This window comes from Aythya fuligula, chromosome 3 (genome assembly GCF_009819795.1).
Source record: "Aythya fuligula isolate bAytFul2 chromosome 3, bAytFul2.pri, whole genome shotgun sequence".
Taxonomy (NCBI): domain Eukaryota; kingdom Metazoa; phylum Chordata; class Aves; order Anseriformes; family Anatidae; genus Aythya; species Aythya fuligula.
The window spans coordinates 103,378,398-103,405,292 of record NC_045561.1 but is presented as its reverse complement, the minus strand read 5'-3'; the positions used below and the strand labels follow the sequence as shown (position 1 = coordinate 103,405,292).

Below are 26,895 nucleotides of genomic sequence, written 5' to 3'. Positions count from 1 at the left end.
GTTTGAGAAAAATTTCCATGCTTTAGGCATCCCAGATCCATCACGCATGGATGCAGCAAGGCGTTACATGACCATTCATTATCTACTCTGCATTAGAGTTGCATCTCCTCCAGTTTTCCATAGTAGTTGCCTTCCCCTGTGACTGCCCCCATTTCTTCTCTATTTTTTTCTGTTATTTTCCAGTATTTAAGTTCCAGTCTATGCCCTTTTCTGCAGTGCTGCCACATGAATTCTTCAAGACAAAGCAATCTGCAGCCTCTTTCGCCTGGGCTCCTTCCCCATCCCCGCCCTGGCCCTTGGGCTCACATATGAGCTGGTCCTGCTGAGCACCAGCCTCCATCAGCTGCTTCCAGCCTCATTTTCCCCAGGCTGCCCAAAATCTGGAGCCCAGAGCCTCAGCTCCCATCCTTTGAAGCTCAAAAGCAGCTCTGCAAAGTGGCCCCTGTGTTCCCCAGGGACACCATCCCTTCCCTGGCACCACGCTCCCTTACCAAGCGGGACAATCCGGAGACATTTCTCTGGCTCTGAGCACCGCTTTTTAAACCCAGCTACCTGCACGGAGCATAAAAATCCCCCAATGGAGGAGCAGCCATGAGACAAGGACAATTTTCCCGCAGCTGCCCGTCCCCATCCCCTGGGGAGCAGAGGGCCAGCAGGGGCTGGTGTCCCCGGGGCACAGCAAGGCAGGGGGCACAGGCAGGCCCTTGCAGGGCTGCAGAAGGGTTTGTAGGGACCAGAATCCGTCCCTGCCCGACCCCAGGATCCTTTTCCTGGCGGCTCTGACCCGGCGGGGACAGCAGAGGGAGCCCGCAGGCCTCCCCGTGCGCCCCCGCTGCGCGCCGCAGCTTTGCGCAGGGCTTGGGCAGGGCAAGGGGCGCTTGGGCAGCACGGCAGGGAGGAAGAGCGAAGCGTTGAAGATGTCATCTCATACCCTAGAGACAAAAAGGGGGAAAAAAATATTAAAAATTTAAAAAAAAGCATTTTTCCCAGAGTCATTGAAGTTCCTCTCCTCCTTGTCTCCCTGTAATTTGTGGACCCCCGGTGCCTTTTTAGAAATAATATTACATTTCCTGCAAGTCAACCAGCCAGTAGACCTGATCCTGGACATGACATGAATCCCACGCCGTGTGATTCCCAACAGAAGCCGTTTAACCTTGTGTTTTTGGAGGAGGACACCTGTCCTGCTGCCCCTTCAGCCCAGGCATCCCCTCACCACCCCCAGCTGCACCCACCCTGTGCCTGCCCCTGCTTCGTCTGTGCATTTCCCCCTGTGCCCCATCCTACCACTCCCAAAAATGCAGAGGACCTCAAAGGCCAAGAGGCTGTGCTCACAAACACCACCACGTGCTGATGGGACAGGCAGTGGTGGCTTTTCTCACCCAGCTGGACCGGGGTTTCCCTCTTCTTCCACTTAGCTCCTTGACACAGGCCTCCAGCAGGGACATTTCACGAGCGGATTTTTAGCCGTATTCTTCTCGCTGGTTGCTCTCAAGCCAGTTCAAAGCTGCTGGAGCATCGTGCGACCTGTTAGGCTTGGTTTACATTTAACATTGTGAAAAGAAAAGAAAAAAAAGAATAAAAAAAAAAAAAAGGGAAAAGAAATAAAAGAAAGAAAGAAAGAAAAAAAACTCCTGATAATTTGGGTTTAGAGAGAGAAAAAATAAGGTGAGGTTGGGTTGTGGGGTTTTTTTTGTTTGTTTTGTTTTAACCTAAAATCAAGTCAAGCCTGTAAGCGGTGAGTGAGGAAAAACAAGTTTCTAACCCAGCAAAGCTGGCTGGGCATTGCTAAGCACTTCCCCAGCTGTGTTTTATTCACCAGGGGGAGGGCAGAGGGTCTTCTACTCGCAGCTCTCTCAGGACAATTGTTATTTCCACTTAAAACGCCTTCAGAAGACCCTGCTTTTGAGTCCAATCAGTGCTAAACAAGAGTCAGGGGAGAGCTTTGTCTCCTTTTAAACCTAAATAACCTCTTTATGGGAAGTTCTTCTGGAACTGGTGTAAAAACAAACTATTTTTTTTTTAAAAAAAGAGAGAGCAGAAATCATACCCTTCTTTCCAAAGCAGGCCTCAGCTGCTATGGTTACTCGCTGTGCTGGGAAGAGCCCTTCCTGGTGTTCCCCTTGCTCGGAGCTTGTGCAAAGCCCAAGCTGCATCTGCTTGCAGGCTCAGGACCACTAGCGAGGATTAAAAGGCTCGTTTATAACAAATTGCAATTAAGTACCTTGAGACTGCAAGAGAACAACAACTTTCCTATAGACACCAGCACTCAGCCTCCAAAACCAGAAGAAATAAACCCTCTTAAACCCATTTTAGGAGACCAGACTTCTCCTTCTGTTCCCCCATTTTTTAATTAAGGCTGGATGAAGAGCAACAGAAGCTTTCGGTGGGTTGCCTCCCAATATCAGACAGTATTTCCTCCCAGTATCTCCATCTCAGCATGAGGGGATGGTTCAGATGACATACTAGTTTGGTTTGCTCTTGCACCAAGAGCTCAAAACCCTGCGAGGAGCATCCCAGCTGCTCCTGCAGCCCCGGTGGTATTTCAGCAGCTCTGCAGAAGCCAGCTAAGCCCGAGACCCACGCCTCCCAGACCAATGTCCTCCAGGGACCCCTGGGATCAAAAGGCAGCACCAAGACCTGCTGCTGCCTTCAGGCAAGCAGCGTGGAGGTGCTGCCAGCTGTGGAGCCGAGGCTTTTGCCCGCTCAGGGAACTGACTCAGCCGGGAGCGGGATGGCATCGGGCCGCGCCGGGGGAAACGCGCTGCCGTCAGCACAAAGGGAGGCCACGCGCAAGGTTTTATAGCTCGCCGTTCATTATTCCCATCCTTATTGCACCGAGGTGTCAAGCAAGAGCCTGGAGATGAAACGGCAGGAGCCAGCATACCAATGCACGTGGTGGTTTCCAGCCCCGCACCCTGCTCCATGGCACAGAAACCACCCGGACTTGGAAGAGATCGCAGCCCGCCCCCGTGTCACAAATTTCCAGTTAAATCCCCACCTTGCAATCCCTTACTCAGGGCTCTGAGCTGCCTACTTTCCTCATCTTTTTATTCTCCTGACAGGCCAAGACCGCTTGGTTTGTGAGGACTGGCGGTTAATAACCCCGGTCATTACGGTGCCGAGCACCTTGCCAGCCAAGGGAAGCGTAGGCAGGCTTCTGCAGCCTTTTTTTTTTTTTTTTTGCTGTGGTTTTGAAGAAAGAAAAGGCCTTCTAATTAAGTCTGGGCTTACCTCAGAACCCAAACCTACATGCACTATCAGGAGATTCAGCACTAAGTTCTTCTGGGGCTGTGGGAACCGTTTCCACCAGCCAGCAAACCCCGTCCACAGAGGTCGCATCCACCCCGACAGGAGCAGGGAGCCCCATCAGCCAAGGCTTACGCCGTGCTGTCACAGGGAGAGCACGTGCTTGCTGCAGCATTTTGTAATAATTAGTACCATATACGTTGTCTCCAGGACTTTAATGCCCAACCTGTGTAAGGGCCATTTCGCGAAGCTCAGCAGAAAACCCCTCGTTATTAAGCAAGCCATTATTCCTCGGTAAGTGCGCCCTGCTCGTAGCGATGCCCTGACACGTCCCAGAAGGAGCAGGCAGCAGGCAGCAGCCTGACTTGCTCATGACTCAGTGACATTAAGTCAGCTTGCTTTAACTAACCGTCTGCGATGCTGCGAGCCCTGCTCACCCCACAACTCAATTAAATAAAACAAAATTTGCAAAACGCCACCGTCCCCAGATCTAGACTCAGGTCTCACTTGGGGTCAAGACAATTGGTCTAAAAGAGCAGATCTGACAGCAAACTTCCATATGCTTTATTAAGGCCACTAAAAGCCTGTGAGTGCTCATCTCTAGAAGTACCTGAGGCACCAGTCCTCCTCCTTCTGGGAATTTCTCCCCAGGTTTAAGAAGCACAAATTTGTCTGCGAGCACTGCTCAGGTGCTGCTGAGAACTGACCCAGGTATTTCACAGCATCCCGGGGCTGGCTGAGCAGTGATGAGAGCCTCAGAGAAAAATAAAAAAAAAAAATTAAAAAAAAAAAAAAAAAAAAAGGGGATTTATGCAGAGGTGATGTCCAGGTAATGTTGCACACAGATTTTACAACCAGGGGCATAGGAGGTCAATTGAGGTTATCTTGATGTGATGGTAATAAGCAGTTTGGGCCTATGGTAAAGCAGAGGAACAGTAGAAGAAAATCACGTGAGTGTACAGACTATGAATAAATAATATCACAGATCCCACAGTTTTGTTAGGAATTACTTTTCTAAGCAGAGCATCTTTGCTCCCTGGGGTCTGTCCCCACAAGGCACTCTGTTTTCCCAATTCTGCTTAGGTTTTCCACCCTCAGCCACGCACATCTGCCACATCCCCTCGGATTACACACACCCTTATCTACCTGTAGCTTTCCACCGGCTCCAGAACAGCTTTTCCCTCCTGGGCACCACCCCCTTGATGCTTAAACCTTCATACAGCCAGGGCAATAAACTCAAGTTCACCATTTTCAGCACAGCCAGCCCTGGTTTGGCCACATCTCCAGTGCAGGGTCGGCCCCTGGAGTGGTGAATTTGTAAATCTGCCCTGTTCCCATCCCTGTAAATCAACGCCAGCACGGGCAGGGAGCATTTCCAGCTCGTGTTCCCACAGGACTGGTGTGATGCTGGCCACCTGCTTGGGACCCAGCCAGCAATGCCACCCAGATAAGTGCACTTTGGACTTCCCTGCAAACAAGCGTGGCCTCAGAGGACCCATCTGTGTTGGTAAATAAAGGCAGCCAGGGCCTGTCCACAACACAAAAGCCCTCTGAAAAAAAAAGAAGCAACACAAAAGCCCTCTTAGGTGGACGCTGTGGAGGCTTCCTGCTCCTCCTCCTCCAACGAAGCAAGGAAAATTCGGGTGGGAAGAGTCTCCCAGCAGTTACCTGCTCCAGCCCCCCGCTGCCAAATCGGCGCAGGTTGCCCAAGGCCAGGCAAGTTCTGACAGCCTCCAAGGATGGAGACGCCACAGCCTCTTTGAGCAGCCTCCTCAGTGCTTAACCACGCACAGGGTGGGGAACTTTTCCCCGTTTTCAGTGGGAACATCACCTCTCCTTGTTTGGCCCTAGAGAACAGTCCAGCTCCATGTTCTCATAAGCTCAGGCCCGTGGTTACCACCACGCAGGAAATCAGGCTTTGGTTTTTATCTTTTGCCCTCCTACTCCTGCTCCAGCCATTTATTTCCTATCCCAATGTATTTACGAGCTGCCCACACAGGTTCAGTGCCCCCCGGGTACCAACTTGCACAAACAGCACCAGGGCTGCCCCTCACTGCTCATCCACGAGGCTATGGCATCAGCACACCCCTGGGGATGTCCCACAGATGTTGTGAGACCGCTGATAACTGGTGGCCATACAAATAACGTTCAGAATTATCCTGAGCAATAGGATTTCAGTAGCCCACTGACACCTGTGGGTTCATTCACCTGTGGGAAAGGTAAACGAGCAAGCCTTATCATTTCATTCACTTTTCACAGGTCAGAAGTTGGGGCACAAACTATTTTTTTTCCCAGTTGCATGCTGATTGGGAAAATAAACCCCAAGCAGAGTTTGATTGTCCAAATTTAACCTATTGTCAGTGCTCTGCTGTATTGAGGACATCCGTGGCTCTCCTCCAAGGAGATCCAGGACCCAGGGAATGGCCACAAGCTGGAACAAGGGAAAATCTGATTATGTTTGTGGAATAAAAGCTTTCACCGTGAAGGTGGTCAGATGCTGGAAAAAGTTTCCCAGAGAGGATATGGACTCAAAACTGGGCCAGGCCCTGAGCTGTGTGACCTAGCTGGCCCTGATCTGAGCAGAGGGTTGGACTTAGACCTCCAGATGTCCCTAACAGCCTGAATTGTTCTGTTACTTTAGGGCTTTGAGACCCAGCACTTTCTGAAGACGGGTCTGTTGTCCGTAAAACCTTCCCTGCTGTGCGTCTCTTCAGACATCAAATACCAAAAATCGCACGAGCTCTTGCAACCAGCAAAAGGCCGAGGCTCCCCCTCGAGGTAAAAGCACATCATTTGTCACTTCAAAGCCCAGGTGGATGACAGGACCGTCTCTTCCCACCTGCTGTTGCCAGCAGAAGCGATGCTTCCAGATCGAGCCCCAGGGCAGGATGCACACCACCATGGGCAGCCCCACTACAGATCCCCCCCGTGGCTGCGTCCCCTCGGGGACACGGGCTGGCTGGCACCAGGACAGCTGGTGGAGGCCAGGCACGATCACGTTACAGCCTCTCAGCAAGTTGTTCCAGGCCCGGAGCCGCTGACATTATCCAAGTGCGTGCCTCTGACCGTGGGGCGCTGCCTTGGCTCCAGCCTGAAGTGGGCTAAGGGCACACGGGGACAGCCAGCAGGGCCCCGCTGCCAGGGGACAGCCCTGCCAGCTCCCGTAACTCACGCGGGTGGCTGAATACTAGGTCAGCTTCATTGCTTGCTGGTGGGATATTAACCTCGGCTGGTTTTTTCCTCCCTGCGGGTTAAAACCCCTGGGGAACCGAGCCAGATGCTGCCCAGGCAGCAAAGCCTGGGAGATCTTGTGAGAGCAGGCCTGGTGTCACCCCCGACCTCTGCGAGCTGCAGCTTGTCCCATTAGGGAGATTGTCCCAAATGTTGGTGGCACTGGGATGAGACACAGCTGAGGGATTGCTCTCCTTGGGGTCCCAGCCCCGTGTTGAGGACACGGCCACCCAGCAAGCCTCAGCTGAGGGAGCTGAGGTCCAAGCCCAGCAAGGCCTTGCCCGGCTGAAATCCCATAGCCTGCCCCACACCAGGGACCAGCCGGTCTTCAGACCTCAGCCTCGGCCACACTGAGGGGCAGAAACAGCTCCCAGAACTGGAACCAGAGCAAAGTTTGCACTGGGAGGGGAGGTTCAGCCCCGAGGCCCAGCTCTTGGTGTTTCCATACACCCACAGGCCTCTGGAGCTCCTCGGCTCAGGGAGGTGGTGGTGTCACCATCCCTGGGGTGTTCAAGGAGAGGCTGGATGTGGTGCTTAGGGACATGGTGTAGTGGTGACACTGGTGGCAGGGGGATGGTTGGACCAGATGGTCTTAGAGGGCTTTGCCAACCCTAATGGTTCTGTGAGCCCCACATGGGGACAGGGCAGCAGGGCCAGCACACGCACCCCACAGCAGCTGGTGGCAGAAGCTCTCCCGTGGCACAGCCTTCTGCGGTACCAACAGGAAAAATGCACAAGGACATGGTGGTGAAACCCATAAAACATAACCCTTCCCTGGGCCGGGACTTCTGGGCAAAGTAGGGCCCTGCCCTTAACCCGTGGGCTGCAGGAAGGGAAATCTTTTCCTGACAGTGCTCAGGGTGCAGCGAAATCCGAGAGGTGTTGAAAGGATAACTCTTAAAAATAGGCTTTTATGTTTATTTATTTAAATACGTGTTCTCAGCAGGTTTTCTGATGAGTCAAACCCCGGTCCTGAGCCAAAGCCCAGCTCCACTAATTACACAGGGGCAGCCTCCAGCGAGTCCTGGGCTCCATCCTGCTGTGGGACAGCTCCTCAACAAGGGAACCGGCCTCCCCTGCTGGAAAACACCCACCTTGTAGGCTCATATTTTCCTCCCACCTTTCCAGACTGTCTCAGCTGCTGCAGGGGACGCCCAGCAGCTACTTGAGGCCTGCTGTCCCCAGGGATGGGGCAGGGCTGGAGGCATCAACCCACAGCTCCCACCATCCATCCCAGGACCTCTCCTCTCTGGGTCCCACCGGCCTCCACCTCAAGGATATTTTTTTCTTGGGGCTTAGAGGCACAGGATGTGAGATCCCCACATCAGAGCCTGAAAAACCATCACAACTGTATTTTTTTTTTAATTTTTATTTTTGCGGGTTTGGTGCCAGAACTGTAGCAAACCCAGGTGAAGACTACATCAGGGAAAAGGAATTGAAGGCCAGGCTAGCGGTCCCGTTGCGTGGTAGAGGCAGGCTCCAATTTGAACAATGCACACATTTCCTTGCTGCACACGAGTTAATGCTAGAAAGGCAGATTAATAAATAAACCTGCTCACCGAAGGGTGACACCAGCCTCGCAGTTCGCAGTGGGACAGATTGAGGTTTTCCCGATGGCTCTGCAGAGAGCAGATCTGACATGATATATATATTAACTTTGGGTTTAAATCCTTTTTGTTCCACTGCTCTTATGCTGAGGGAATATATCTGTTGAAGATTTGTAGAAAATCCAGTGTCAGAAAAGAAGGCAGAATCAAAACATGCAGCGTAATGCTTGTTGTCACAAGGTCAGCTTGCTCAACGTGCTACCTGTAGTGCCCTAGAAAAGCTCTGGTGGGAAGACAACATGAGAAAGCAGAGTTCCCCAGCCCTGTTTTGGTTATCATGGTGAGAGGAGCTGCTAGTTCACCCAGCAAGCACACTCCTTGTTTGCTTCAGGGATCGTGACCGCTGGCACCCCGCCGTGCCCTGTCATCCCTCCTTGCTCTCCAGCTGCCGTCATCATTTTTGGACACGGGTCAGGACAGTCATTCTCTTTTATTCTCCTTTTTATTCTCATACTCAGGGAATGAGCAACCTGAAAATACGATCAGAAAGGGAGATTTGGCCCAGACAATTGCACCTCTCAACTCTGCTTCAACCATTGATTTCAGAAGTCTGGCAAAGCCCAGCAAATACCCCAACGGGGCAAACCAGCCCTCGTGGCTTTGCTGGATAACAGCGATGTTAAAATCTGTGGCAGCAGCATCCCCCAGCAGGGCCCCGGAGCCGCTGCCTCTCCCGAGGCCATGTCATGGCCGCTGGCTGGGTGCCACCTGCAGCTGCCAGCCCTCGCTCCTGAAGATCAGCCAGGATGCTAAACACCGGCCCTGCTGGGAAACCGTGCTTAAAGCCGACAGAAAAAAAATAAATAAATCAAAATAAAATAAAAAGGGATTTGATAGCTGATTTTTGCTGCTTTTCCTGAGAATTCATGGCCTTACCAGGCTTTTAACTTTCTGAAAATCTTCGTTTTAGTCCCCAGCAGACTTTGCAGCAGGGAAACATCTCCCTGTCTCCTGGATAAACCCCGGCAGCATTTTGGGTCGCCGCTGCCCCAACACTCCCTGTCCCCAGCTGCTCCCAAACCCGACAGGCTCAGCTCGCCGTGGGACGCAGGCTGTGCGCAGGCGGCGTCAGCCCAGGCGGATCCGAGGGGCTGCCCACAGGCAGGGAATTTTTTTTTCCATCGGGGCCGCCAGGAAACTTTCCAGGAGGCTCCAGGCCTGCAGGGAGCCGGGAGCTCTGCTGGTGGCCAGGGCCTGAAGGCAGTGCCACCGCTTGGGACCGTGCCACCCCTCGGAGCCCAGAGCATCCCCTCTGTCACCTGGGGCATGTCACCAGCCCTGGACGTGGTGCTGGGCACCCTGAGTTTCCAAAAACCCCCCGAGGGTTCCCTGTTGTGGCTGGGGATCTCGCAGGGGCTGCGAGTGATCCGTAAATGCGTCGCCCTCCTGGCTCCCCCAGTTTGGGGAGGCTTTGGGGGACACCCCACGGAAGGGCTGATCCCAACCCGTGGCTGCTCTCGGGGCTGTGGCAGCCTCCGGGGACCCTCCCCGAATAGGGACGACCCTAGGGAAAGCGGAGAGAGGGCAGAAAAGACAGCAAGGCTCCCCCATATCCCCCCTTCCCCCGTTTTCCCCATTCTCTCCCCCTCCTCCCGGCCTCCCCGGGGGCTCCTTCCCCGCCCGGCGCCGCTCCCCCCTCGCCTCTTGACCGCCCCCTCGCCCCCCTCCGCCTGCCCCGGGGGCCGGCCCCAGCCTTCAGCCGGCCCCGGCTCCGCTCCCCGAGCCCATGGGAAGCGGCAGCAGCCGCCGCCGGGGCCCGGTGGCCACGGGGGGAGGCGGCGGAGGCGACCCCCGAGGGCCGGGGGCGACCCCGAACCCGGCGGAGGAGGCGGCGGGGGGCGAGGGGGCGGCGGCGCTGCCCACCCCCGGCAGCCCCCCGAGGGAGGTAAGTGCCCCCCCCGGGCCCCTCAGCGACCCCAAATCCTGTCCCCTCCCAAACCCCAAGGGTGGTCGCAGCCCCCCTTGGGGGCTCGGTGTTACCCCGAGTTGCTCCTCGTCCCCGTTGTTTCCTCGGGAAGCCCCCAAATATAAATAGGGTTTCCATTACCCCAAAGGGAACCGGCCCCAAATGGTTCCCGGCCGCTGCAGCTGGTTCAGGAACTGCTCCGTTTCCTGGATTTTCCTCCGGGGAGGGGAAAAGCAGAGATTTGTTTTCTTTCCCCTTGCTCGGAAATCGCCGCGGGGTTCAGAAATTGTGAAGTGTCCGAGCTGGAAGGGACCCACAGGGATTAAGAAGGGTTTGGGCAACGCTGTCAGACACAGGGTCTGGTTTTGGGGTGGCCCCGTGTGCAGCAGGGCTCCACCATCCGCGTGGGTCCCCTGCGATTCGGGGTGCCCCGCGTTCCTACAGCTGGTGCTGGGGCCAAAAATTGCTGGCATCGTTCGTCTTCACTGGAAGTTGTTGTTGTGGGAGCTGCGTCCTGGTTGTAAGGAAAAAAAAACCCCGAGCAGGGGCACCACCAGCCCCAAGGCGTGGGTGAAATGTTCCCACTGCAGCAGCGTCTCTGGGGGTCCTGAGAGGGGTGAACGGGGCTTAGGGACATGGTACAGTGGTGGGACTGGCAGTGCTGGGCTTGCTGGTCTTTAGGGTCTGTTCCAACCTAAAAAGATCGTATGATTCCATGATTTACTGACAGAAATAAGTATTTGGGGTGCGATACTTTCAGTCGTTTTGCTTTTTTTCTGTGACCAAACCGCGTGCCCATGGCACGGTGACGATTTGCACGCAAACCCAGTCGGCAAGCGGGAGGCTCGGCGAGCACAAAAAGCAGTTTTATGCGAGTCTTAAAGGAAAAAACAAAACAAAACAAAACCGAAAGAAAGGAAGTTTTGGGAACGGCAAAAGGAGAGAGCTCGTACCATCAGGGGGAGGTTTGCAGGGCAGAGCTGGGCTCCTACCTGCGCCGATGTGGCCGTGGTCCCTCCCGGGCAGCAGCCCCACGGGCTCCGTGCCTGCTCACCTTGCAGGATGCGGTTTAGGATTTAGTTAGGATTTGGTTAGGATTTAGTTAGGATTTAGGGTGTTGTGCAAGCCGCCGTCCCACCCTTCCCACGGGGAGGTTTGTGAGCTGGGGGGCAGGAGGAGATGTGGGGTGAGGAGAGGAGGGCAGCGGTGCTGCAGTGACACAGGCAGAGCCTGCGTTAACCATCTTCTGCTGGGGTGCAGCACGTCTCCAAAGCCCTGGTCAAGTCCCAAAAGCTGGGTTTTTCAGCCCAAACCAGGCGTTTTCCACCCCTCAGTGCATCACCCTGCTGCCGGACGCCCCCAGCCGATGGCAGACGCGGTTTCCTGCCCTCGCCAAACCAGGCCTCTGGCCACAGAAATCTGATCGCCCAGATCTCGCAATTTATCTCTGCCTTTCCTTCCTGATTTTATTCATGGCCAAAAAGTGTGTCCCCCCCTGAGCCCAGACACAGCACGGGTCACTTTGATCCCGGCACCACCCCTGACCCAAACCGAGCACCATGCACGCGTTCCCAGCTGGAGGATGCACCGGAGAGGGGCCCGTCCTTTCCCTCCCGTACCCATTTCCCCTGGATTTTGTTCCCGAGGTGCTGCTTGGCCACCCACAGCATTTCTCGCGTCGCTGGAGGGTGCTGCCTGCCGTGCCAGCAGGGCCAGCGGGCTGCTTTTGATGCTCCCACTTTCCTGGGAAAGAAGCCTCGGTGCTGACGGATCCCGGGGAGAAGGTGGGAGCGGGTTTTGCAGAGGGAAGCAGATCTTGCCGCTCTGTCCCGATGAGTAATTAATTCTGCCTTCCACCCACACGACACGTACGGCTCGTAACGTGCAGCAGTCAGCCAAAAAAGGGGGGGGGGGAAAGGCAGCCGAACGTGAGCCAAACCCACCCGCAGTGTGGGAAGGAGGGGTCCCATGGTGGGAAGGGCTGAAACCCATGATTTGGGGCAGCAGCATCCTGGTGGGGACGAGGAGGAGGATGAGGATGAGGAGGCATGCTCCAGGATGTGGAACATTTTGTTGGCAGTGGGAGGCTGCTGGGAGGTGGTGCTCTGTGACCAGAAGGGAACTCTTTGCTGGCCATCAGCTTGTGCAGCCAGGCCCAGAAGCTGTTTCCAGACTCTCCCAGAGCAAACGCATTGCCCAAAACCCATCCGAGAGGAGGTGCACGGCCTTTTGGAAGGTAGCAAAAGATGCTCCAGGCTTGTGAGGGCTCAGTTTGTAACTTTGAGCAAGCAGGCAGGATGCAAAAGGCCCAGGACAGGCAGCGGGTACCAGAAATGGAGGCTGTGTGGGGCTGGAGAGGCTGACCCAGAGCCAGGAGAGGAGCAGGGGAGCCAAGGTGACGGCAGCAGCCCCAATCCCACTCAGCCGCCCCAGAGAGCTGCTTCGTTTCTGCTTTCTGGGCACCAAATTCTGGCTTTGGGGCTCTGCCTGGCATGTAACACATGGTGGCTTCGGCAGCCAGCCGGGTGCCCAGAAAGCTGAAGGAGAGCTGGCAGGACTGTTGCTACTATAGGGATGCTCTTGCACCTCCGTCATCTTCACAGAGGTTGTTTGGGGTGCAAACACAGCCCCCTAGAGCTGAACACAGCTCCCAGATGTTGCCACTGAGATACCTGATGTTTGTTCTCTTCAAGGCTGTGTTACCTGGAAGCCCGCCCGACACAGAGAACAACAACGTCAGCAATGAGTGAGTTCCCTTCCCTTCCCTTCCCTTCCCTTCCCTTCCCTTCCCTTCCCTTCCCTTCCCTTCCCTTCCCTTCCCTTCCCTTCCCTTCCCTTCCCTTCCCTTCCCTTCCCTTCCCTTCCCTTCCCTTCCCTTCCCTTCCCTGGCTGGAGGAATTCCTGCACAACCAATTAAAGAAATAAATGTTGAGTGGGGAGCAAAAAGGAGACAAGGAGACTCTGCAGAACCACGGCCAGGAGAGCAGGCACCCGTGGTAGGTGCTGGGGGTGGGCACGGACTGCAAAAATTCACGTGGGACCCCATTAAGCGTGGCAGTGCACAGGTCGGATGACACGGCCCAGGATTGTTACAATTATTTTCTAATTGCTCCCAAGCCCCGTGTCACGAGCAGAGTTGCCCAGCCGTGGCTTTGACCCATTTCCCAGCCGCGAGGTCTTGCAGAAGGCGTTGTAATGATTAATCCTGGACTTGCCTGTCCTCAGCAGAATGATAAAAACCCGTGGCCTGGATTCATCCCACCTCATTTCCAGGCATAGCACTGGGGCTGACTTGATTAACTTGGCTGACCTCTGTAGGTCCCTTCAGCCATGGCCATCCTGTGGCTCTGGGCCTTCCGACTCTGGACAGGAGCACACATCTTGCTTTCTTCTTGCCTTAAATGCTTTGCTTTGGCCTCTAAAATCATCCTTATTGCTGCTTTTTTAACTCCCTCCAAGCTGTTAATAACTTTTTAGCCCTCAGATACCCAGAGACATCCTGATGGGTTGCCTTGGCCTGTTTTCCTTTGCTGTCCCACCAGGCTCTTCTCCTGGCACTGCTAATTCTCAGCTCTCTCCCTGCCCCAAAACAGTCAGATATTGAATAATTTTTCCCTCGGCGTCCTGGCCTGCTGTTTTCTGAGCCGGGAAGTCTCAGAGCCCTCGGCTGGGTTCAGCAGGCAGCGCCTCGACGTGGTGGCGTCCCTCCTGCCTTAGCCCTCTCTGAAGACACTCCCGGAGATGCAGGGTGTGCTGGGGCTTCTCAAATCAAATCCAGACTTTGTTTAACAAGCCCATGAGATGAAGGATGGGGCTGGGAGGGCCTCATGAAGTCCCTTGCCCATGCTCTGGCTTGGAGCCACGCTCAGGCCTCCGTGCGGCCAGGCCCTGACAACCAGGCTGAGGCCTACACTGCTGTCCTCAGGGCGGAGAAGTTTCTCTTTTGAAGCAGATGGAGCCACTCTTTTTCAGACTTACTGCTGTTTTTCCAAATTAAACGACAGATAGATTTGCCACAATAGCAGAGAGAAGGAACTTGGGCAGGGCCCTGCTCGTGAAGTGAACGCTGCCCCCTTCATCCCACTTGGTTCCGGGGCCTGCATGGCAGTGGGCTTTGCTTTTGCCTTCTTAAAAACACACATTTATGTTTCACCCAGCTTGAATTTTACCTGGAGACTTCCTCTCGTGCCCGGGGGTCACCAGCCAGGCCAGGGGATGAAGAATAATTAACAGCAAGGAATTAGCAGTCGTTAGGAGAAACAATGGCTCTTCTGTGGGTCCACGAGCGAGCTGCCAAGAGCTCTGCCTCCGACCCGACCCACCGTGTAACGTGAAATTAGTTGGACTGTCCTGGCGCAGGGTTTATATCAATAAATCAGGTGCCAGCTGGGTGTTTAAGTCAGATTGCTCCATTTCCTTTTCCCGATTCTTTCAAATTCAAAGGAATTCGCTTTGCAGCTGCTGGCTTGTGGGCACTGGCTGCCAGCTTTCCTCCCTTATTTGCTGCTGCAGCAGAAACCAGAGCGCTCACAGCCCTTCAGGAGAAGAGAAAGGAGGAAAAGGAAGGCACAGCAGAGCCCGCTGGCTAAATCCTCCTCGGGAGCTGCCAGGAGAAGCTGCAGCCGAGGGCAGGGTGCAATGTCCATAGCCCAAGGCCCACATGATGCGGCTGCCACGCCAGCTGGGGGCCAGGTGGCTCCCGGGAGAACATCAAACTATTCCTGACATGCACGGGGCACGGCACGAGCACTGCCAGGCTGGGCCAGCTGGGCTTTTTGTCTTAAAAGGTGCAGCTGCCTCCGTGCGGCTTGCTCCAACGGGCAAGTGCCTGCTTCGGAAACATTACAGACACCCCTGTGCCCAAGGAGAACCACTCCTGGCTACCAAAGATGGCTGTGAGTTTGTGAAAGCAGCTCCCAGATATGAGAAAGGTTCCTTGGAAAAGCAGTTCAGGGCATTTTCCTTCAGTTCAGGGCATTTTCCTTCAATTCAGAGCATTTTCCTTCAATTCTCATTCCACGCTTACCTGCTTTGGGGCAGCTCTCATCCCATAACCAGGGTTCTCAGTTTTTTTCCCCAAGGGATGCTGAAACAAATTCGTCCAAGGCCAAGGATGAGATGGAGCTCATCCTTAGACACATGGTAAGCCGTAGATGCTAACGGTGATAGAGCTAGAGCCATGCCATTGGATATGAAAACCTCATTTTGGTAACCAACTGACTGCCCTACAAAACCATTTATTTCTCACTTACCTGTTCCTGGAGGGCACAAACTGAACGCGCTGAGCTGCAGGTCTGTGAAGACGTGTTAATACCCGAGCTCCTCCGAGTGAATCGTGGGCCCAGCAGAGCCCACACACAGAGACCAAACCTGGGGAGGGGTTTGTTCAGGCCCATGAGAGCCCGAACAAACAAAACCACCTTTTAACCTTTTATCTTACACATCTCCAAAGCAGAAGTGCAAAATACCAGACCTGGGGAAACGCAAGCCGTTCCTACAGGTAACGTCCAGCCCTATCGAAAGGGGTGGAAGCCAGAGGGTAGGCAAATCCTGAAATAAATAAACAGAAAATAGTCCAAACACCTTTCTGCAGAAAGCCTCGAGGCGAGGAACTGGTGTAAAGGTTATGGCAAGCTTTAGCTGGCCATAATTCACCAGAGGGTTATGGGGTTACGGGAGTGTGAGGCGCAGCATTGCGAGGGCTTCGCTTTCATGAACTCACCGGCTGAAATAGATGCCAAGTAATAGCAAACGTCAGCCAGAGCTGGAAATCTGATGCGTTAGAGTATCTCTGTCTCAGCGAGCCACTTGCGTCGCGACTGTTCTATTCACAAGATGAAATCAGTGCCTTTTTGTGTCTTCAGAGCTGGGCTCCCCCTCATGCCCGCAGTAACTCCTGCCCTTCGCCAGCAGGTGCCCGGGAGGGAGCAGCAAGCAGCCGGCGGGGCGCCCGGCCGTGTCCTACGACTGCGCGGAGGAGGAGCTGATGGCCAGCATCGAGCGGGAGTACGGCCGCTGAGCATAAAGTGGGGGGCAGAAAGCTGCTGCCAACGGGCCACGGCCAGGAGGAGGAGGAGGAGGAGGAGGAAGAGGAGGAGGAAGGAGAGGATGGGCGAGAGGCAGTGCGACTGCTCCGGAGGCACGGAGGATGACCTGAAGAAAACCATATTTCCCAACGAAGGCGTACTAGAGCTCTGCTGAGATGGTGCTTTGAAGGAAAACCTTATTTTTTTTGCTGTCCTGGCGGTGCGGGTGCTGTACCCGCAGCACAAGGGCTTTCCCCCCAGTCCCAGCAGGAGACACGTCCCCAGGGCCACCTCACCGTGGCCACCTGCTCAGAGAGGGCCTTGCAGAGCAGCTTGTTGCCACCCGTTCTCAGCCATCGCTCCTGGCCTGCCCGTGCGTTTCTTCTCCTCCGTAGCTGGTCTAGAAGAAAAATCACTACAATTTATCATTAGCTGAATCAGAAAGGCTGGATCGCCACGGAAAATCATATGTTTTCAGCACTCCCTGACAGAGAAGCCTGGTATTTTAGGGTTTCTGCCTCTGTTTTGCCTGCATCTTAATGTGCTATGAGTAGCTGCTTATTATCAGGAGTAGAAAAGTGCCTTATTTCTGCCTTCAGCTGAACCATAAAAGGTGCCAGATGAAATCTGCACAAAGCATGTGCAAGCGCAAGGGGAAACAGCAGGGCGCAGCTGTATTTTGGCTTCTTTGTCGTTCCTGAAATCTGTGTAAGGGAAAGAAGCGGATCTGTACTCTGCATAACTCTCAATAAAGGCAAATAAGCTGTTCAGAAAACGTCTCCAGTCGGTGGTGCCACTTTTTGAGTCACCATTTGCTGTTTTCCACCTGTGTTTGCCTTTTCACGGCCGCAGCCAGCAGCTGGGACAGCGCCGGCAGCAGCGCCTTGCCTCCTCTCACCTCCCGTTCCCTTCCGTGCCCCCTCCTGTTCCCACGCCGCTGCCATCTCAAAACGTAGCGGCCAGAAATAAACGCTGCCCTAACCTGGGAGGCAGCCGGAGGCGCTTACAAATGTAAACAATTACAAAAATAAAAAAAGGCTGCGCTTGAGGGCAAGCGAAGCAGTGAAGCCCTGAAGTCTTCCCCTGGCCTGGATATATATCCTAAATTGGATGTCTTTACACAGTTCTGGAACATATGTTTATAGGAAACCTGAAATTTCACTTTTTTATGATTTAAAAGTGGTCATATTACATAGTTTTTTAAATAGGAATTTAAAAAAGATACATACAATAATGCCCAGCCACCCCTCCGCGCACATCTGCAGGAGGAAGAGCTGCCTTTGTGTTCCCACACCCGCCAGGAAATTTTGTAGGGTCAGCCCATCGGGTCCTCCCCATGATGCAACAACCTAACACAACCTTGTGTTAAATCACGGAGGGAGTTCCCAAGCCAGTTTGCTCAGGCGGACACCAAAAAGGGTTGGTTTTTGGGGAAAAAAAGCAAACAAAGAAAAAAGCCGCACACAAAGTACTGAATTGGCTATCAGATCGAGACAGGACAGTCCTCCCCCGTTATAAGCATGCTAAAGCAGCATCAAAAAATCAAACCTCTTGTTCTAGGGAACTTCAGAGCAAAAAAAAAGAGCCGAAATCTTTCATTTTTCACCACGTTAATGTGGCAAAGGGGACGCTGCCCCCGAAAGGGTAACACTGCAGGCATTCAGTGTGCCCGAGCACATTTTGGGCCGAGCCCCGGGGAGCACAAAGCAGGCCTGCACGTGCACACGCTGCGCGGCACGTAGGCCAGCCAGGGGGATTGCGGCACGGCAGGAGCAGGGCGTGGATGTTTTTAGGTGAGGCACAGAGCTCCAGAGCACCCGGCACAGGCTCCAGCCCTACGCTTACGGGTAAGAACAGAGATTTCCCTCCCCGGTCACATTTGCAGCTGGTGTAAAAGAAAATCCATGCAGCGGGGAGAGTATTTCATTTAATAGAAAAGGGTGATTTCATACAAAGTACAGGGGGGAGTATAAGGCCACATAGAGAGCATCATCGGGTTGACACGGTGGCTGGTTTTTTAAGTTAAGACATGATTAGTATTTCCTCTGGTGCTTCGATACGGGTAAATGAAAGCCTGGAAGAGTTTCCTATAAGGTGCATAAGCATCCACAAGACATAAAAAACTTAATTTCTCATTTCTCCTGTGTTCAAAAAAAAAAAAAAAAAAAACGAGACCCAGCGAATTATTCACAGGTTATCTTGCCCTTTTTGCATGTTTTCAGTAGATTTTGATATGCTGGTTTAATGGGACCAAAAGGATCATTTTTAGTGTCAAGGCTGCTCAACAGTATTCGTACCTCCCCTGGAGCAGCTCCAGCAGAACAGCCTGGCTCCTCCAAACTTCGCTGAGGTGGAACGTGGACCCGGGAATGCCAGGCACCTCGGGCTTTACCAGAAATCACAGCACCCCCCACTCACAAAGGGTACGAGCTTGGCTGAGGTTGGAATCCTCAAGGCTTTTATTCTGCTTCTGTTGTGTTTTGAAACAATGCCACACACAGATCTCAAAATCTCAAACCTCCGGTGCCACCTGCACAAGGAGGGTGTAACAGCACCAGCCCGCTGCAGGATCGGGATCCCGAAGCGTTAAAACCCCAAACACTGAGTTTTGAAACGTTATGCGTTCACAGAATGCTCTGAATGCGTTTCTTTAGGCTACCTGAAAAAGTTCCCAAAGCCCTGGGTCTCGTCCTGCACACCCCTACTAATGCAGACCAAGTAATTGCCTGCATACCAAGACCAAAATGAATAAATACAAAATATATTTGGTATAGAAAACACTAGTATAAAAATTAAAAATCACCCTGTTTCACTGTCCATCGGAATATTAACAGCAAGCATTACAAGTGACTTTTTGAACCTATTGCCGAAATCATTTCAAAAAGAGTTCTGCTTTCCTGAAGTGCTGGTGATTGCATTTGCCCCAAAATGGAAAAAGAAACAACACGTAGGGAAGGGATGAGGAAAGACAGGCCAGATTTCTCACATCGCATTAATAACCGAGGACCTAAAAAGAAGGAAGCTGAAGTGTGCACAGACACGCTGGGGGAGGAGGGTTGCGCTGGCAGTTCTCTCGCAGCCAGCAGAGCCCTTCCCGATTTTCAGGAAGCTGGAGGAGGAGGCGCGCTCCCAGCCTAGCCCTGGCAGACAGCTGGCGGCACGGGGATGAGCATACCGAGAGCGCTGCTGCTGCCGCTGCTTTTGGGTTTCTCCACCGTGGCGATTCTGTTCAGTTTGCCAACCTCTGTCTGCCAGCTGGGCACCTTCTTCGTGGTCATGTGGCGGCGGGTGTGCTTCGTCAGGTGGTCGCTGCGCATGAAGCGGCGCTCGCACACGGGGCAGGCGAACTTCTTCTCCCCCGTGTGAGTTCGGCGGTGGCGGGACAGTTCGTCCGAGCGGGCAAACTTCTTGTCGCAGCCTTCCCAGTTGCAGCTGAAAGGCTTTTCTCCTGCAGGACACGAAAGAAACACAACTTGTTGTCATTATGCTCCATTTCATCGAAGAACTAACTTATAAGTTCTAGCCTAAAAAAAAATCTGATCTTTTTCCCTGAACTGCTCATGCATGAAGTCACCATTTGCTGAAGTAGAAGTTCAATTCCAGTTTCAGAGATAAAAATCATCGGTCTTGTTTCTGCTTATTTCCTCACATCTATTCTAATGATCTTTAATCAAGCCTATTTTTTTTAATTCTCCAAAGCCCAGTTTAAAGAAAAATGATTCTTCACAAAGCAACGTTATCTATCGACTGAACCAGAAGCAAATCCCTCTAAGCCCGTCCCTCCTACGCGGCCACAGCTCCGTGGCCGCTACACGGCATCAGCAAATATTGTGGGCAAGAAGGAACCTGGAATCCAACCTCCCAGACCCGCTGAGGTGCTCCAGCTCCGCATACCCCCGTGAGGTACCAAGGAACACCCTACACGCCTGTGTGCCCAAACACCGCTGGCATTTCTGGCTGCCAGCACTGAAAGCAGCCAGGCAGGCTTTCAGCGTCACCTCGGTGCCTGCTTTACATCGGAACCGTCCCAGCCAACGCGACCCGCAGAGCTCCAGATAAACATCTACCGCGTGACCAGATTTACGGCATCCCTTTGGAGCAGAACAAGGCCGGAGGAAAGGATGCACCGCAGCAGCTCTGTCCTCATTGCAGGGGTGAAGCTCTGCACTGGGTGAGCGTGGTGGCAGCTGAACGAGCGGGATGAAGCAGGAGCAAGCTGAAGCTGCTCTGCCCGCTGGTGCTGTGCAGCAGGCTGGCTTCCCTGCGGATCAGCAATGCTCAGCAGACACCCGCTGCCAGCCCGTGGCTGTCCCGCAGCGCCAGGTTCACTCGCCAGCCTGCAGCGCTTCCCTCAAACCCGCACTGAAGCAGCCGAGCTCTGCTTTACACGGATTATCGGCTTCACACAGAGTTTAAGCTCTTTTCCCAGAGGAACTACCCGGACAAGCTGGCGAACTGCTGGGAAGCCTTGCCATGGAAGCTGCCTTCTAATAAACCAGAGGGTGGGGGAAGTAAGGCAAGGAAAAAAACTAGGCAAATGTTTAAATGAGCTGGTCTATACCAATAATCTGCTATCCTAGGCCTTCAACACCAAAAATAGTCCCTTCCAAGAGCTCAGAAGTTAGTTGTAATAGAAGCTCTGAGGTAGAAAAAGGGTAAGTAAAACACATTTATACTGCCTCCACACTAACTAGGTGTTACGGAGCAAATTAGCGCTTACTAATTGTAATTAACTTCCATTTACTTACACAAAGGGAGTTCTGGAAGTAAATGAGAACAGTTAGATTCCTGCAGCAGCGCTGCTTCCCAGCACTGTAGCCCAAAACCTTAACGCACACCCCTTTAGCCTAGGCAAAGCTCTAGGAAAACGTGCAGCATTTGACTTTCTCTCTTTCCTTTTACTTTACAAAACCGAACGGCAACCACCTGTGCTGCAGCTGGGAGATCCCTCCACGCTCAAAACAAAAGCTTGCACAATCCCCTTCAGCCTAGTCCAGGTGGCAGAGATCCACCCCGATCCACGCACGCACGCAGCGGGCTGCGCTTCGCTCCAACTACAGCCCGCGAAAGCCAGCTAACGCTACGGGGTCAGCCGAGGTCTCCGAACAAAGTCTGGCTTGTTTTGCCCGCCCGTGAAGAACGAGCATTCTTCTCTTCTCCGAGAGGAGCACAAGATCCCCGATCACCTGCCCCTTCCCCTTCCCACCCCTCCCAGAGGAGCCGCGCATTTCAGCACCCCGAAGGCAGGGCTCATCCCCCCGGTACGCACCCGTGTGGGTGCGGAGGTGGGCTTTGAGGTGGGAACTCTTGAAATAGGTTTTCTTGCAGCCCGGGAAGTTGCAAACGTAGTTCCTCCGCCTAGAAAAGTCCATCTGGGGGGTGCAGCTTTGCCCGGAAGCGATGAACACGGGGGCTGGAGCAAGGGGCAGTAACTTGGTGCTCCCCACCGTCACGACCGTTTGCGGGCACGGCGGTGCCTGCGGGACGGCAGGCTGGGGGAGAACCAGCATGACGGTCCCCTGAGGCACGGAAGGTCCCATGAGCACGGGCTGGGAAAGCGGGGCCGTCTGCGGGAGGATGGGTTTCATCGGAGTCGAGACCGCCGGAGCGGGAGGCTTGACGTAGGCGTTGATCATGCTGCTCTGTCTGCTCAAGGGGACGGAGATCTGACACACAACCTGGGGGCTCGACACGGGGACGGGCGGCACCGGGGTGGCTCTTTTCTGCAAGTCCCTGTCACAGTTCTTTGCCACGTGGGGCTGCGGCGAAGCGGGGCGGGCTGGAAGCTGCCCTTTATCGGTGGCGGGGTCGTCGCGGTCACGCGCGTGGGGCGGATGCTCCGGGGAGGTTTTGCCGAGGACGTCGGCGGCAGCGCACGCGTCCTGGGGCGCCCTGCAATGTCTTCGCTCGGCCGCCCCGCACCACTCGGCCGCCTTCTCGTGCGGGGCGGGGAGGCGGAGGCAAGCCGAGCTGTCGCCCGTGTGGCGGATCACGCTCGTGGCCATGGCCCGGCACGGCTGCGGCGCGGCGGGCTCGGCCCCGCGGCTCTCCACGCTTATCAGTGACGGTTTGCTCACGGGGGACGCGGCGGTGGTGGAGGTGAGCGAGCAGGAGGCCGTGTTTGCCATGACAGTCCTCGGCTTGGAGTAAGTGAGCTGCGAGGAGAGGAGCATCGCGGCCGACATCTCCACGAAGTCCGGGCTGTGCGGCGGGGTCATGCACTGCACAAAGAGAGCGCCGTTACACAACGCTGCAGCTTCACAGCGCGGTTTGCTACGGTTTTTAAAGGTTTTTTTAAAGGAAAAGAAAATTTGGCCCCCTCCCCAGAATGTCAGAGCCTGCTTGCTGGGGAAAGCAGTTAAAACATGCGTTGCTTCACCTGATGGCCACTGGGAACAGGCGTAAAAGCAGTCTAATAACAGGAATGCAATGAGGCAGGCTGTAAAGCTGTGTATGACTGTTCCACGTCTCCTCGCTGCCTTACAAAAACCCTCTGGTTTCTCCTCCTCAGCAGCAGGAGCAGCTGTAAGAGGCTGCGAGGGCTCTGCTGTTCGCAGCAAGCAGAGCAGTGACAGCAATCCCGTACCGTTTAAACTGCTACCTCCCAGCAAGGCTCCAGTCTTTTAATAATAATCCCCCACCAGCTGGCAGGGCAGTAGGATAAACACACACAGACTGCTCTCTCCCCTCACCTACTCCTTTCCCTCTGGGCTCTTGCTGCCACCACCTCTCCTTCCTCCTTTAATACCAAAAACTCAGCCCACGCCTGGCTCCTGTGCTGCTCAGGAGACAGTTCCAATGCTGAGTGCCAGGAGCCAGAGAGGAGCAGCCCAGCAGGCAGCTGCGGTGCCACCTCAGCCTTTTTTCCTCTGCTGCTCCTTTCTTCTGACCTAAAAAGTCTACCGGCTGAAATAGGGCCTTCTAAAACCCTGATGGCACAGAGGGTTGCCTGTTTTGCTGCTGTTGTTTTGTTTTTTTTTTTTTTTTATCTACGTTTATTGCAACACAAATTGCAACAACAACAAAAAAAGTGATTCAGCTGACATTAGTCAGCCAGAGTAGGCCAATGCTCTGGAGAAACAGCAGGCTGCATGTAGAAACACAGCATAAAGCTAATTAAAATCCCCGTTTCATAATGGGAACCTGTGCTTTCTCTTAGAGCAACGAGAGCGAAGCCAAATGTCGTCAGGAGCCTTTTTCCTAAAGCACTTCCAGCTAAGTCAGCGCTGAATCACTGCGGCTGGTTCTGCCTTTCTTACTGCAAAGCCTCCCAGAGGCAGGAAGCGCGTTTTTCCACCGCCCAGGCTGCCCAGAGAGGCGGTGGGGTCTCCTCCGAGGCCGCCTGGCCGTGGTGCTGGGCACCCTGCTCTGGGTGGCCCTGCACACCTCAGGGCTGTGGGATCCTGCGAACCTTCCAGCCAGCACCCAAACTGCCTGCCCACATCCCTACGTTTGCTACCCAGAGAGAGCAGAAAGCTGTGGCTATTCCCTGCAGGGACACGTAAGCAAGGTGAGCATCTTTCCCATCAGAGGGCTGTAACCTCCAGACTTATTCTGCAGTCATGTTTCTCTTACCAGCGTGGACAAATAATCCTTTGGTAACTCAGAAGTAGCCTCGGCGTGCATTGTGAAATCGCCAGAGTCCGAGAAGGGCGTGAGGGGTCTTATCTTTAATAGGTCACCCTTCTGCGATCTTTGCCCCCAGGAGCTCATGCAAACAAGGGCTTCGACGGCTTCGATGTCATTCTGCTCCAAGGTGCCGCAGGAAGACCTCTCGCTGTCGTGGCGCTGCCGTTCTCGGATGGACTCGTAGATGTCCACAATGTCAACCTAAAGGCAATCGGATTACCGGCTGTTAGGACGCGTCCGCAGACAAAGCTGCCGCCACCCCCGCGCTGTCTGCTGGCGATGAAGGTCATCTGAAACAGATCCCAGGCCCGCAGCAAGACTTTTACCAGGCGGCTCAACTCTTCCCCTCCCCCTGCCAGCTCGCCTCCCCACCCCCTTACTCTTCTTTTAAAAAACAAAAAAGAATAAAATAAATGACTTGCAGGAAAGGAATTGATATGTGTAACACGCAGCTTGGGTTTCCAGGGCTACTTTCCTGGATGACACCGCTCTGAATAAACACACCCCTCGCCTGCACACCAGCAGAAAGAGAAGAATTCTCCTTCCAACCTCGTTGAGGCAGGGCTGTCTCCCAGACCCCACGGACTGCTGGTATTTAGCACTAATCTCGGTCCTGCCTCACTGAGAGCGCAGCTTCCAGGCCGGCGGTGAGATGCTCTGAGGGCTGATCTCTGGCTCAGGGTACCACGCTTTGCAAAGACACTTTAGCAGCGCAGAGCGAAATTCAAGCCCCATGCTGCTATGCGGTGTTCATACACTGCTGAAAAGGGCTTTTAATTAAAAAAATAAGAACCTCTGCGTTGTTATCACACCCTTCAGGGAGCCCTGCTCCTTGGGGGACAGCACTTTGGGACTGGAGGCCAGGAGCTTTGTTACTGACTCAAGTAACAAGCTGAGTGGTGTCACGGGGACACAGATGTGTGTGCGTGATGCTGTTGCCACTACAGACACAAATGTTTCCAACAAAATGGATCTGAAACAGCGAGCGAGCCACCCACACAGGGCTCTCACCTAAAACACCAGGCACCCAGCGCAGGGGCGTGAAGGCTAGGGACAGGGAGGGGTTAAGGCTCTCTAAATTAGGAAGCCAAGGGGTTGAGTGCTCAGGAAAAGAAACCAAACATCTCCACGGAAAATAATGTCAAGTGGAAGGCGGGCGAGCACGATGCAGGGCGTGAGCCCCCGTCACCTGTCAAAGAGGTGCCAGGCCAGCTGCCGGCACCGCCGAGCCAGCGCAGCGCTTATTTCAGGATTTCATTACTTTTTTTAGCCGACGTTTCAGGCGAACGGCTTCCCCTGCTCCCAAATAAAATAATAATTACATAAAACAAGGGCTTCCCGCGGCCGCGCCGTGCCCGCTGCCAGGCCCGCCTGTCCTCGCCTCACCCCGCGGCAGGAAGCGGGGGCTGCTCCTGCTCCTGCTCCCGCTCCCCGCGGCGCCGCCGCTTCCTCCGCCCGGGGGCGAGGCGGCGGCTCCGGGAGGGGCCGGGGGGGGCGCCCAGGGGGGCCCAGGGGCTCCAAGCCCTGCAGGGACCCGGCCCCGGCCGCCCCCGGCCCCTCGGGGTCCCCTCAGCGCCCCTCTCCCCTCAGGGTACCGGCCGCAGCCGCCCCCAGCCCCTCAGGGTAACGGTCACAACCGCCCCTCAGCCCCCTCAGGGTCCCGATATCTCCTCAGGACCCCCGATATCTCCTCAGGATTACGACCCCGGCCCCTCAGGGTCCCGATATCCCCTCAGGGTCGCGATATCCCTTCAGGTTACCGACCCCAGCCCCTCAGGGTCCCCGTAGCCCCCTCAAGGTCCCCAATATCCCCTCAGGATTACGACCCCAGCCCCTCAGTGTCTCGATATCCCCTCAGGACCCCCGATATCCCCTCAGGGTACCGATATCGCCTCAGGATCCCGACCCCAGCCCGTCAGGGTAACGATATCCCCTCCGGGTCCCGATATCCTCTCAGGATAACGACCCCAGCCCCTCAGGATCACGACATCTCCTCAGGATCCCGACCCCAGCCCCTCCGGGTCGTGATATCCCCTCAGCATAACGACCCCAGCTCCTCAGGGTCCCGGTAACCCCCTCAGGGTCCCCGATATCCCCTCAGGGTCGCGATATCCCTTCAGGTTACCGCCCCCAGCCCCTCAGGTCCCGATATCCCCTCAGGATAACGACCCCGGCCCCTCAGGGTCGCGATATCCCCTCATGTCCCGACCCCCCCCGCCCCCTCCCCGCCTAACGGTCCCCTCCCCGCCGAGCACGTGCCCGCACTGCCCCTCGCTACCCCCCCTGTACCCCGTGCCCCAGCTCCCCGCTCCCATCCTCTCCGCTCCCCTCCCTCCCCTCCCTGTGCCCCGCCGGGCGCTCACCGGGGCCGCATCGCCCATCCCCGCGCCGGGCGAGCCGTGCATGGCGCGGGCCCCGCGGGCGGCGGCGGTGTGAGCGGGCTGGCGGCACGGCGCGGCGCGGCCACCCCGCCCCCGCCCCTCCCCTGCCCCGCCCCCGGGGAGCGGCCCTCAGCCAATCAGCGCGCGGCGCGCCCCGCGCTCGGCCAATGGGAGGCGGCGGGCGGCGTGATCGCGGCGTGCCGCGGGGCTGGCGGCGGGGGGGGCGCCGCGTGGGAGGGGAGGGGGGGGAAAGGGGGGGAGGCGGGGCGAGGAGCGGGAAACTGGGGGAAAGGTCGGGGGCGGGGCCTAGACGCGGAGGGGGCGTGGCCACTGAGAGGGGGCGTGGCCTGGCGGCCGCCCCCGCCAGCTCCGTGCAGCGCCGCACGTGGGCAGCGGGGTGTGGGGGGGGCCGCCCTAAATTGGGGGAGTTTTGGGGACATTGGGGGTGGGGGCACCCCAAAAAGCCGCTGGTGGGAAGGGGAAGAGCCCGAGGTGCTGCCCCCACGGGCCTACGGAGCTCCACACAGCCCCCCGTGCAGCCCACGTCCCCGCCCCATTGAATGAAGGGCTGCTGGTTAGAAAGGACCATATAAAATTTAATAGGGCGGTGGGAAGTACACGGCGAATTACAAAACAGCAGAGGGACCGCGAAACGCACACCCCGCAGCGCTGCTACTGCTCCAACACCCGCGGCCCAGCGGAAAACAAGCATCAGGCTGGGGCTCCCAGCCGTGAACCCCACACCCTACCTCTACACAGCCACAGCTACTGAGGTTTGGCCCTAAAACTTCCATTTTTAATAAAAACCTGTAAATATATATATTCCGTATCTAAAGATCAGCTTTAAAAAGTTCCCTTGCCATAATAAC

At 55.1% G+C, this 26,895-nt stretch overlaps 1 protein-coding gene and 1 long non-coding RNA gene across 2 annotated transcripts; one reads left to right on the top strand and one right to left on the bottom strand.

The window, feature by feature from the left end:
• Positions 1-9,939: 9,939 nt before the first annotated feature.
• LOC116487715 lies at positions 9,940-16,059 on the top strand. The gene is made up of 3 exons (XR_004253094.1): positions 9,940-9,969; positions 12,684-12,736; positions 15,901-16,059. It is a non-coding gene; the product is annotated as an uncharacterized LOC116487715 (long non-coding RNA).
• Positions 16,060-17,890: 1,831 nt separating this feature from the next.
• KLF11 (Kruppel like factor 11) lies at positions 17,891-26,050 on the bottom strand. The gene is made up of 4 exons (XM_032185839.1): positions 26,009-26,050; positions 23,592-23,846; positions 21,286-22,237; positions 17,891-19,464 (listed from the first exon to the last, which is right to left on the bottom strand). The coding sequence occupies exons 1-4, from the start codon at positions 26,048-26,050 to the stop codon at positions 19,151-19,153; spliced, it is 1,563 nt and encodes a 520-aa protein (XP_032041730.1). The 3' UTR covers positions 17,891-19,150.
• Positions 26,051-26,895: the final 845 nt, after the last annotated feature.